Source organism: Alligator mississippiensis, chromosome 3, assembly GCF_030867095.1.
Source record: "Alligator mississippiensis isolate rAllMis1 chromosome 3, rAllMis1, whole genome shotgun sequence".
Lineage (NCBI taxonomy): Eukaryota > Metazoa > Chordata > Crocodylia > Alligatoridae > Alligator > Alligator mississippiensis.
In genome coordinates, this window is record NC_081826.1 from 279217865 (window position 1) to 279230626 (window position 12762).

General features: G+C 46.1%; 1 protein-coding gene across 9 annotated transcripts in view; it reads left to right on the forward strand.

The window, feature by feature from the left end:
• NADK2 (NAD kinase 2, mitochondrial) overlaps nucleotides 1–12762 on the forward strand; it is an 88227-nt gene that overhangs the window by 28153 nt on the left and 47312 nt on the right. For all 9 annotated transcript variants that reach the window (XR_009461157.1, XR_009461158.1, XM_059725223.1 and 6 more), the window contains exon 5: nucleotides 3974–4057. Coding sequence is in view for 7 of the 9 variants with exons in the window: in XM_059725223.1 (XP_059581206.1) it covers nucleotides 3974–4057 (84 nt within the window). In the remaining 2 variants the exon portion in view is untranslated. The remainder of the gene's footprint in view (nucleotides 1–3973; nucleotides 4058–12762) is intronic.

Genomic DNA, 12762 nt, shown 5'->3' on the forward strand with positions numbered 1-12762 from the left:
ATGTTGCTGTTCTGTACAACACAATTGGATGTAAGGGTCTGGAAAGAAACCCAGAAGCCTCCAGGAAAAAAAAGCCTGTTTTGTTTCCAGTTTTTAAACAGAAACTGTGTTTGCATTGTTACATTGCTTGTTCAGAAATCCAGTTCAACAATGCATTTCTTGGATGCTGGAAAGGTACTTTCAGTAAAGCAGGCATTTGGTCCTGAGTGTAATCTGGGAATCTGCTAAGTACACTGCTTCTGCACCAGTAGAAAGTAAGCCACTTGTCCTATACAACCTCTAACTTCTTGTTTGTTTCTGATTCCATGATCTTCCACAGTACGCGGGCAGGGGGGAAAGTGGTCAGTGTTTTGATATACATCCATATGCTTAAAAAAAAAAAAAAATAAGTTTGGAGAAACTTGGTCAATTTGTACAAATCTTCATCTTAATGAAGTACCTGAAGATTGTAGTGAAGAATCAGAATCAGAAACTGTGGATCTTTCAGAGACACATTTTGATTAGAGATGTTTCAAGGAAAGAAACTTGGGTCGTCATAATTTTTCCAAGCTTCAATTGGTAACAAAACTGTTTAAGTTATATTACTTTTGTTTGCAGATTAATTAGTATGGCTTAGAATTATGGTACTTGCCCTCTATATGATAATGCACAATTAGAAATCTGGTATTTCTGAAAGTTTTTAAATATACCCAGATTTTACTATTAATGCTTACTACTGTGCTGTTATGCTGAATGAATATGTATAGGGAAATTCACTTCCCAAACCTTTTCTCTCAAAACATGAGTTTCTTCTGTTTCTGCATCATAATATTCAGCCTATGTTCACCTATTATAACTGAACCCTGAGACTATAACTTCCATTTCTGTTTAAAATCAACGGTATTACTACCCTGTATCTTCAGCATTTTAAGTTTTTTTTTTTTTTTTTTTGTTTTGTTTTGTTTTTTTTCCTGTTAGGGAGAGCTGTCAACAAGTAAAACATGTATTTTAATACCTACCATCTATTATAGCAGGTATATCTGTTGACTCAGAAATATAGACTTGATACTTACTTCAAAAATAAACAGAGCAGTAATTTCCTCATACTAACTGAAATATAAAGTTTTCCTCATTCTTAGAGAAATCAATAAAAATTAGATTTATTGGGTAACTACTACAGAGGAACCCCCAAATATCTGTTTTCTCTTTCTAGGAGAAGAAATGATGGGGCTTTCAAAATTTTCAGAAATTTTACATCTTATAAAGAAGAATAGGTGCTTAGTGCACAGTTTGTGTGTGCGCATGCATGCTGTCTGTTTGGTTTTTGGTTTTGTTTTCTTTTTTTGGTCAGGATCAGCTTTTCACTGCTGTCATGGTAAACGTTGTTATTGAGTTGAAATGTATTTTGCTGACTTCTATAGTAACTGTTTTTTTTCCATCCAGAGGCTAATTCATAGGAATCTGGTAGTATTTTAATATCAGGCTGGCTCCAAAGCACTGAGAGAGCAAACTCCCATTCACCAAGCATGTGTCCTTGAACAAATATTTGTGAAATGACTAAATGTTAACTTAAATTGTCAGTCATTTAACTTACACTGGAGTAGAACCCAAGTCTCTAGAGGTCATGGAGAGACAGGTTTGAAGAGTGACCTTCAAGAATATGGCCTGAAGTCAGAATTCCAAATCAACATTTATCAGTCTTTTTAAAGTATTATTTGTCCTACAGCTCCCACTGACAACCAAGCAGGTGGGTGGAAGTAAACCTGGGTTTAATTCTACCTTATTTTTGAAAATGTTGGTGTATGACTCTTGTAAGTTCTGGGGAATAATCTGAATGCCACAATAATATGGCTGGTAGTTATGATTAACCTTTTCTATTAGAAGCTCTATTAAATTAATGCTTTTGGGAAGCTTTTGAAACTGCTTCTCATGATCACTTTCAGTGTATACACCAATAATATATGACAGATAAAAAGCATCCTTCCCTGTAAGTTTAAATTCTTACCAGAGCTCTTTCTTTGGTGGTTTCTAGGTTTGGCTTTAACTTGTAAAATTGTTAATCAGCTCGTTAATAGATAAGAAAATAATGGCCAAATGAGAGACTCGGTTCTTTCCCTACCCTACTCGGTCTGATCTGGCATTTGTAATGGTTTGGTTTTCTGCCATATCGGCTCTGAATAGTATTAGAGGTGGACTGGTGTATCAGCCTATATTGTATCAGCACCAGTAAAAGGAAAATTGACATTGGCAATCAGCCTTTTTTTGCCGGTGCAGCCAATAATATCACTAATAAATGTTGTATGCATACACACAGCCAGGAATGCAACCTGGCAGCTTGGAGAGCAGCCTCCTGCTGGTAAGGGCTTGGAGGGGGTGGGGGGTTGATCGAGCCCTCATGGTGAGGGAGGGAGTGGTACTGGGGCAGGGACAGGCACTGTGCAGCTGGGCCAGGGCATGGGAAGCTCATTGGGGGGGCACCTCCAGGCCACTGTGTGCACCCCTGAGGAGGCATGGGGGGCATGTGCTCCCCTGCATTTGTGCGCAGGGTGAGGGTAGGTTCAGGGCCAGGGGCTGCGCTGGCCACTTCCTGGGGGGGGGGGCGCTAGGCTGGGGTGGTTATGGGGGGCAACAATGAATTTTGAGATGGCTGTCGCCCACCCTGTAGACACTTCCTCCCCTGAGCTGCTACTGCTCCACCCCTGCCTGCCATCCCCGAGCACAGCTCTGGCCCAGTCCCCTGCTGGGAAGAGGCTGGTGGAGCTCCCAACCCTGAGCCTGCAGCAGGCAGCCCACCCTCACTCCACGCACAAATGCAGGGGCACATGCCCCCCATGGGGTTGCGTGCAGTGGTGGGGAGCCAACTCACTGTGCCCCTGGACAAGCCGCCTGCAGCTCCATCCCACACCCTGCCCCTGCTGAGCAGCACCTGCCCTTGCCCCGGCCTCACTCCTTCCCTCACCATGGGGGGTCTTGATCGGCACCCCCATGCCCTTCCCCTCCCCACAAACTTACCAGCTGGATGTTGCTCTCCAAGCTGTGAGGCTGCATATTGGCAATTGGATTGGTATTGGCCAGTCATGGCTGGCTAATAATCAGTCATTGGTATCGACCAAAAATTTTTTATCAGTGCACCCCTAAATAGTATAGAATGTTAGGGTGCAAAATAGCTACCTTAAGATGGCAAATATCTAATATGAAATAAAAAAATTGATTTGCTAAGGGTATCAAGGCTCAGTTTTTTGGCTTGGACCCAAGCTTCCTGCAACCTTTGTCACTTAGTCTGTAGATGGGGAGAGAGTCTCTCCATCTCGGAGGTTGAGATTAAGCTACGTGTTAGTTATTGTAATGGGAGGCAAATTGGTTCCTATATAACTTTTTACAACACCACTGGCGGAGTAAGCACATTTGGGAAGGATTGTCTGATTCCAATGACTAAGCATATTTCTGGAAGCCAGCCAGCTCAGCAGTATTGCTCTAGGTTTGAGCCTTAGTGGTTTTACTGTCAATTTTATGCACTCTTAAATGTATCATTGAAAATATGAACAGCTTATCAGTGTTCTATGTTTTTGGGTATAGTAGCTTGTGATATCTGGCTTGAGAGCACCAGAATAAATGTATAAAGGTAGTGCAAATTTCCACATGCTCCTTCTGGTGCATCTCAGTCCAGACCTGTTTCTGAGATGAGGGCAGGTCTGTCATTCTGCCAGACTCGCTGTTATGGTGGCTTGTTAGGTATACAAAATTGATCCATTTAGTTTAATTTTATTCTGTTTTTTCCTTTTTTATATGGCCTTCATTCAGATGGCTGAATCTGAGCCATTTGCTGACAGTGAATAATGCTTCTGAACTGTTCTCATGCTTGTTCGCATAATGAGAGAGAACACAACCAGTTTTAAGAGATGGAAAAATTTAACTTTGTTTGAAGCAATAAAAAGAACCAGTTCTCAATGGTTAGGCCATCACACTTACTGTTCTATCCTTTTTCTACTTTTAGGTCTGAGGGTCACTTGTGTTTACCTGTGCGTTATACGCACTCCTTTCCAGATGCTCTACAGAAGCTTTATCGTGGTGAGTTCAGGTAGGATTGTCTGACCTTTGCTGCTACAAAACATATTTGTAGAGGAGAGCATATGTAATGATGAGCAGTTGCACAAGCAGGATAAGAAAAGTTAATACAAAATATAAGTTCTTTAAATGATTAAATGAGCTCGGAGACTTAGCATATTTAGGGAGTGGCTTTACGATTAAAGCATTGGTTTAAGACAGAGGTGTCCAATTCATGTCATGCCCTAGGCCAGATCAGGACCCTGGGGCTCCTTGCAGGCCAGATCCAGCCTGGGGCATGCTGCAGCTCCAGCTCTGGGACAGGGCACGCAGTACACAGCAGTGGTGGTAGTTCTGGCTTTTGCTACCTGCCCTGTTCAAGAGCTGCTGCTGCATGCCCCATGGTGCAATGGCAACTCCAGTTCTAGCATGGGGCATGGCAGGGCCAGCAGCTGAGGAGGTAAGGCTGCAGTGGTGTTGCTGGGCAAAGCAGCCAGAGGATAAGTAGGGGTGCAAACAGAAGTGCAGCTCCCAGCTGTAACTCGGAAGGTTTTGTACAAAGCGTTTTGAGTTATGTTACCCCAGACCAAACAGAAGTTCACTGTTGGTTCCAGAGGGAGGGAAATCCACCTCTGGGCTGGGAGCCTGTAGCCAGGTTCCCATAGCAATGCCCAGGACTGTCTGCCAGTGCTTGCTTCTTTCAGAATGGGAGGGGGGGGGGGGGAAAGGCAGCAGAAGGAGCTCATTCATGGGACTCTCCAGCTGGTGCTGAAGGGTGGGGTGGGTGAATTGAAGCCCCTCTACCTAGAGGGGGAGGGAGGAAAGGGGCCTTCAGTACACTGGCCCCACGCTCCAGAGAGGGCTAAAAAAAAACCCCACACTGAACTCCCTTTCCCCCTCGTATTCTGAAAACAGCCACAGGCTGGTAGGCAGGGCAGAAGCAAGTTACAGAAGTTGCTACATCTAATACCTTGTGCAATGAGGGGTCAGATTTTTCACCTGATCAGCTATTTTTAAGCGGTCTGCAACCATGCACTTGTGTTTGGTCACAGCTATAAACTGCTTTATGTGGCCAGATTGGGCGAAAATTGTCACTTCTGTTTGTGCCCTAGTACTCGCACCTTCCTGAGCCAATTGCTATGTCCACCAGCCCAAGCACCACAGATTCTGTGCTACTCAGCTTCTCTCCTTAACTACCCTGGCCACACCCCCGATTTCAGGCCGTCTTGTGGGCTGGTTAGAGCAACACCATGGCCTCTATGTTTGACATCCCTGGAATAGATGCGTGAGATCTGAGATTCAGCTTCCAGCTCTAACAGGCCTCTGATGGGAACTTGACAATTTGCTTGCACTTTTGACCTTTGTTTCACATTTTGTAGAGTAATATATTCTTCATAGGTTTACTGTGAGTATAATAAATTCATTGAGTTGCTACTCTAGTAATGCAGGGATAGTGCCATGCTAATATTTAGAAGTATACTTAAACTATATAGTTTGTATAGTGTGGGAGTTTTGTTGTGAGGCATTTCAGAGTTTTGCACTTAAAGAATGCCATAATCTCAAAGTGAAATAAAATTGGGGAATAACTTCTGAACTAATAAGTACTTGATAACTACAACTACCAGACTTTTGTACAAGCCAAGTTTAAACTGAGCACAGTCTCAAGACCACTTGAATTTGAGGGCAGATTAGATGTTCCTCTGTGCATGCTTACTTTGAAATCTTGGCTTAAAGCAGGGGTGAGCAAAATGCGGTCGTCCCCCCCCAGGCCATTCTATCTGGCCCGTGAGGCCCCTAAAAAATTTAGAAAATTAATAGTTATCTGCCCCTGGCTGCCTGTCATACAGCCCTTAATGGCTTTCCAAAACTCAGTAAGTGGCCCTCCACCTGAAATAATTGCCTGCCTCTGGCTTAAAGGGATACAGTCTTTGTGTGTGTGTAACCTCCCGTGCCTCTTCCCTGAGTGTTGCACGTTTGGGTTCTTCACGAACCTCGCCGTGGCTTCTTGGGCTGCATGGCCAGGCTATTGGGAGTGGCCTCAGGTCTATTTCCCAGGGGTCTCTCCTGCCACATCTTTGAGTAGTTTTCTCTCAGGAGGACTATATCTGGTCTTGCCTCCCCTGGTACTTTCCCTCAGCCGTCCTCATGGTTGGTTCTTGGGGCTCCACCTCCCCTACAGCTTGCCTAATGCCAACTGTGGTGTTGTCCATCAGGGCTGATGCTCTGGCCCTCCCTGGTGCTCGGTTTCTTAGGGGCTGCGATCATTGGCTAATGGTGATACCTGTACCGAGCACTCCCTGCGGCCCCTCTTTGCTCTCGGCTTACGCGGAGCCGGACTCTACCCGGGCTTCAACCCCCCTTGACACGTTGTTTGCTCCCCGAGTTCGGTACCTGTTGTCCCAGGTCAGGGTCCCGTCCTCGTATTTACCGGTGTCCCAGTCTCTGTGGCTGCCGAATTCAGTCCACGCCGGCTCTGTAAGTGTCTCCTTGAGCCCTTGCTGGCCCAGTGTTCCCTTTGTGCTCCCCTTCCGAGGGAGCCACCAACTTTCCTCCCCAGGATTTGTCCGGGTGCTCTGGCCCCTCCAGACCAGATGGGGACACTGTTTCCAGTCCCTCCGGCTTCCTTCCTGCCCGACCTTTTCTCTCGGCACCAGGCACCTGCCTGGCCAATCGCCCTCAGCACGCTTTAATAAAGCGTGTCCAGGGGGATGTGGGAGCCATCCCTGGCTCCTCCCGGCTCCGCTGCGGGTTTTTCCTTTGATCTCTGTCCACGAACCGCCAGTTTCACTTTTGGCTACGGGTGTGGCATTCCGCTGCCTCTCCCCTGACTCCAGCAGATTTCCACCACAATGTGGAATATTAATGTAGCAGTGATGATTAGCTTCTATTTAACTTTTACTGCTCTTAAAAATTTAATATCCTCATTGCATCTTATTTACTGCCACTGACACATTTAATTTGTAGCTGGATTCTAATGTAAACTGGATTGAGGTATTGATAGTCAAGTAAATGAAACTTCAGCTAATGTGGTTGTCTTATCTAGGCTAACTGTAAATTTTAATTGCTAGTATTTCTAACAGTAGTCAGAGGCCTTGCCTACAGTGTAGAATTTCTAAGAACTTGCCACCATTTTAACAGTGATTCAGTTCTAGAGATGTTAAAGTTGAGGTTCCTAGTGTGAAAGACATGCTTGCTGCCATAACCATTTTTAACATTGTGTTAGCAGAACAGTTCAGAGTGAGGCAGGATGGCATGGTGTCATAAGGGTGTTCCAACTGGTAGGCCATTTACTGTGGGTTCGTAGTATTACTAATTTGTGTGGAACTAAGTTTTTGTTATGGGGAGGCTTTAGTTTCCATAGATAAGATTTCAAGCTGGCTTATATTGTAAGCCCAGTTTAGCCCCCTTCTCCCTATTCTGAAATCCTCAATTATGTTTAGTTAGGCCAAATTGAACTCTTTTACCAGCCTTGAAGGTAATAGAATAGTGTCCAGTAGAGAGGGTTTGTGGGTTTTTTTTGGGGGGGGGTTAAACTTAAAATACTATCTTAAGTTTTAGCTTGGACAGTTGCTTTAATTTTGAGACCTAAACTTACTGATCTTGTGGCAACTTGGGCCAGGGGTTGTCAACCAGGGCTATGCGTACCCCCTGGGGTACTTGGATAGGTCCTAGGGCAGGGGTGGGCAAAATATGGCCCGCAAGGCCATTCTATATCTGGCCTGCAGGGGCCTTAAAAAAAAAAAAAAAAAAAAAAAAAAAATTAGAATTAATATTTCTCTGCCCTTGATTCCTGTCAAAAATGACAGGAACCAAGGGCAGTAGGACCCAGGGGAAGCCTGGCAGGCTCCCATAACAGCAGGGCCTGCCTGTCCGTCTTCCCTGCAGCCAGAAGCCCCAGTGGGGGCTTCTGGCCTGAGACTGCATGGCTGCCCCATGCCAAAACTGCAGCTAAGGGGGAAGGGCAGGGGAGGACCCCAGGCAGGGAAGGAGCCCGGGGAAATGTGGCCCAGGGAAAAGCTGAGCACAGGGTGGGGGAAGCGGCCCCTCACCCTCCCTGTGGCCGGCACCCAGCTTGCAGCCTGCATGGGGCTGCCTGTGCCTGCTCGGGATAGTCCTGTGTGGGCTGCGAGCGGCTGCAGCAGGGAGTGACAGGGCAGGGGAGGGGCCACTCTCCCTCCCCATTCAACTTTTCCCCAGATTCCTTCCCAGCGTGGAGGAAAGCAGCCTCTCCCCTGCCCCGTGGCCGATGCTCCCTGCTGCAGCCTGCATGGGGCTGTTTGGAACAGGTACGGGATGGGTGAGGGGCTGCTTTCCCTCCCCGTGCTCAGGACCAGCTTATAACCCGGCCCTGCTGCTAGCCTGGGTCCCACTCTGGTTCTGGGCTTGCCTGTCAGGGCTGCGCATGACGACAGCAGCTGTGGCTCCCCTGCTTGCTAGCCCAGTGGGATGCCTTTGTCAGTACAGTTGCTGTCCTGCAAGGCAGTGTGTCTTCAGCAGCTGCCTTGCCCCCAGCCCCTCCCTTGACAGCCACACAGTGGGGGTTGCCAGGCTTACATTATCCCAAGACCTGGCCTGGCCAGGGCCCCATTCACCCCTGTTCCACTCCCTCTTGCACTGTAGGGGTCCCCATCTGCCCCCCTCCCCCCCTACACACTTACCTGCTGGGACAGGGGGTGTCTGTGCATCTGCAATGGCAGCAGGCATGTGGCATCATGCGGCTCTTGGGGCATTGGCAGCAGGGTGCGGAGTCCAGCCTGCAGCAGCAGCTACTTCCACCACGCACACAGATTTGGGGGACATGTGACCCCCAGGCCTCTGGTGGGGTGTGTGCAGTGGCAGGAGCCCCCCCTCGCCCCTAGATGAGCCCCCTGGACTCCAAGCATCCCAGGACCTGCCCTGGCCCTGGGACCCCATTCATTCTTGCCTCTACCCTGTTCCCTCCCTCTGGGGGTGTTGATCTGTTTCCTCCCATGCCCCTTCCCCGTGACAGACTTACCTGCTGGGAGGGGGGGTGAATGTGCATGCAAGCGTGCACGTACTCGGCTCCTTCCCCCCTGCTCCCACGTGCTTTCCACTGTAGCCCCAAGGGGCAGTTTCAGTATCTGTGGAGTGGCAGAGCACTGAGGAAACTCAGTTGAACATGGATAAACTCCTAAAGTGCAAAAGAAAAACAGGAAAAAAACACAGAAGGCTGTACTATAGAAAGCACAAAGTGACAGAAAGTTTGTAAATACAGCAGTGCCTGTTTGTAGTTCAGTTTTATATATGTGGGTCCAAAAGATATAAAACTGATTGAATACTTTGAAAGGGGGCTTGAAAATTTCAAACATCACAAGAATGTGTCTACTCAGCACTGAAGTCAGCAAAAGTGCTCTGGAGGCCTCATATCTGTTATCACTCAAAATTGTAAAATGCAAGAAAGCACATACGATTGGAGAGTCTTTGATTGTACCTGCTGTAGTGGACATTTGTAAAGTACTGTTTGGCAAGAGCATGTGGACAAAGTTAAAAAGATACTTGTTTCAGACAATACCATTTCTCAAAGAATTAGTGAAATGGCAGAGAATGTGGAGATGCAACTGCTTGAGAGGTTGAAAACAGTCTCTACACATGTTCTTCAGGTTGACGAATCTACAGATACAGGAAATCAGACTCAACTGTTAGTATTTGTTCCGTATGTTTGGGAAAGGAAGTTGGTTGAAGACTCTCTTTTTTGTTGTTGTCTTGAACTGCCAACATGAACAACAGGAGAGGATATGAATGAGTGAATAACAACACTGTTCGCTTGCCTAATGGACTTAAATGATGGAGCATCAGAAGTCACTAACGTTTTAGAGGTAACTTGTAGCTCAGTTTTCCATTTCACCAAAATGCCTGTCAAAGTCACTACAAATGAAAATGGTTCCCTAATCCAGTCCCAGTTAAAGTGCTACCAACAAAGAAATGCGGCATGGTCTGAATTTTCACGAAGATGACACAATGATCGAACTGAGCAAAGAGCTTTTTACATCAGAAGCATCAGAGTTGTGGACGAAACGTCTCAAGTTTTTGGTTGGAAATTGAAACTGAATATCTAGAGCTTACTAGGAAAGCAATAGAAGTCCTGCTGCTGTTTGCAACTACATATTTATGCGAGTTTGGGTTTTCTGCACCGGCTGCTATTAAAACAAAACACAGAGCGAGATTGGACTTGAAGGATGAAATAGTTTGTCTTTCTGATGTTGCTCCAAGGATCGAGGAGCTGTGAAAGACCCACCCAAGTGTCCCACTGAAATGGCAAGATCTGAAATTACTTTTGGGTTATTTTTGGATATTTCTCATTTACTTTTTTTTTATTTTTTAAGATTTTTAGTTTTAAAATATTTTGAGGTCAAATGTTTTAAATTATAAATATTAAAGGACAGTCATAATAACTTTGTTATGCAGAAACAAGCTTATGCAAACACTTCATTAAGAGTTGTAATATTGTTTCTTATTATGTACTAATCCAGCAGCATACCAGGCCCAAACATTAATAAAGCACTTAATGTTAATTAGTATAGCCTGCCTTGTATCACATAATTCAGGGGCTGTCAGCTAGGGGTACATGTACCCCCTGCCCCCACTGCACCATGTCTGGTTGCTTGTGTTGTTGTTCTCTCCCCCCCCCCGGGGGTACACTTATTAAAAAAGTTTGAAAACCCCTGACTTGAGCAATAGCTTTATAGCTCAAGAGAGAGGAAACAAAACAATATTGGCACAACTTCCCAGTTTCTTCCTCTGCTGCAACAACACTTTCTCAGGAAGCCTCTTACAGTTAGTACTAGCTGTCTCCTTCCAGCACCCCCTGGTTCCCACTGTTTCTGTTCTCTTCCTCTTGCAGGTCCAGGCTCACTACCCCTTGTCCCAATTTACTCTGTCCCTCTTCTGGTTTGGCTTTCTTCCCCCTGCACTGGAATTGGATGTGTGTGGTTTTTTTTTTTTCTCTGCCACACTGTTTAAGTAGTTAATTAAGGGGCACAGAAGAGACAAGCTTCTGACTCTGAGGGTGCAGAACAACCATTGCAGGGAAAAATCCAGAACTTTAGTTATCCTCAGTCTGTGGGAATGGTATGTGTGCAGTAGTGTCAGTGTTAGGAGCTGAGGTTTCAGCATGCTCACTAAGGTTAGAATCCTTGGAGGTTTTAGCTAAAAATCTAGTTTGCATCTATAATTTTTAAAGACTTATATATTGGCCAGTTTTAGGTCAATTTTTACAGCAATGCCAGGAGGCATATCCCTGATATAAACCACTTTTTCAAATATCAGCTGTAGAACATGGTCTGGAGCAGGGGTGTCACATTCATTTGGGGCCTCCAGCCAGATCCAGACTGTCAGATTCCTTGCGAGACAGATACAACCCAGGGCATGAGGGCTGCTGGAGTGGCGAGTGGGGGGCCCCCATGGTGGTGGCTGAGTGGGGTCTGGCAAAATCCAGTGATGACAGGAGTGGGAGCAGTGCAGAGTCCAGCAGCAGCAGGCCAAGCTCAGTGCTGATGGCAGTGCTCAATGGGGCCAAATGGCTGGATTTCTGGTGCCCTTGGGTAGCTCAGTGGCTGGATAGAGGGACTCAGTGGGTGAAATCTGGCCTGTGGGCTCTGTTTAACACCCCAGGTCTAGAAGTTTTCCTTGAGAAGCTTACAGGTATTTTTTTCCCTAGCTTAACTCACAGAAATGGCAGAAACATTTTGGCTGAACTATTCCATAACAATAGTAAGCCTGAGGCATGGAAAATTTTGCCCCAGACAGTCTGGCAAAATGTTACCAGTGACTGAGCAGGGTCATATAATTGAAAATGTCAGGCAACTTTAAATGATACCTGGGACTGTGTTTAAGGCATGTGATTGTGAGTGCTTCATAGATAGTCCTTCTGGGTGAAAATTGGGAAGAAATTGCTGGTGCTATTTCCAGTTGATATATACTTTTACACAGGAGGGGAGGGGCAGGAATTTTTCTGTTCTGGGAAAAATTGGGAGGAGGGTGAAGTTTCAACAACTTTGAAAAGGACATGAATACCAGTGAATGTGTTCCACATAAATGCTATAAGAGTTCCCAGAGCATGGAGAGGGTCTCATGGAGGTGGATTGGGGTGGGGGGGAGATGGATGAAATACTCCCTCTGAGCTCCCAAAAATTGCAAACAGGATGATGGTACAAAGCTACCAATTTTCCATTTTCTTTTTTTTGGTCACAAATTCTCTGAGTCCTGTTTTTCCCAACCCCAAAGAATTTAAGGCTGGTTAGGGTCATGTATGTGGAAGAATAAATGTCCTTGCTTGCAATGATTAAGGTTTACAGTAGAGTAGATCTGTCCATCTGGCCTGCAAGGAGTTAAATTGCAGCCTGGGGCTGTCACCTGGCTGCCACTTCCCCTTATTGCTCAGCTGCAATCTCCATAGGTCCTTTTTCCTCCTTTTGTGGCCATGTCCTGCCTTTGCCCTAGAAGGTGGGGCAGTGCAGTGCAACATGGGGAGCTGAGGGGCATTCTTGGCCATATATCTGGGGGGAGATTGTGCTTGTCTATGGCAGCACTACACTGGGACTTGCATGTTGCAGCAGGAATGAGGACAATTCATGTCTTTGCCTTGCACCAGTGGGGATCCCAGGTTGCCCATATAGTAGTAGGAAGGAAGATCTGCATGGTCTGGTGGCTCATGGCTTACTTGGTGCAACCCCTGGGGTTTGTGGCCCCTAAGAGCATGGAAGTTGGACAGCCTGGGAA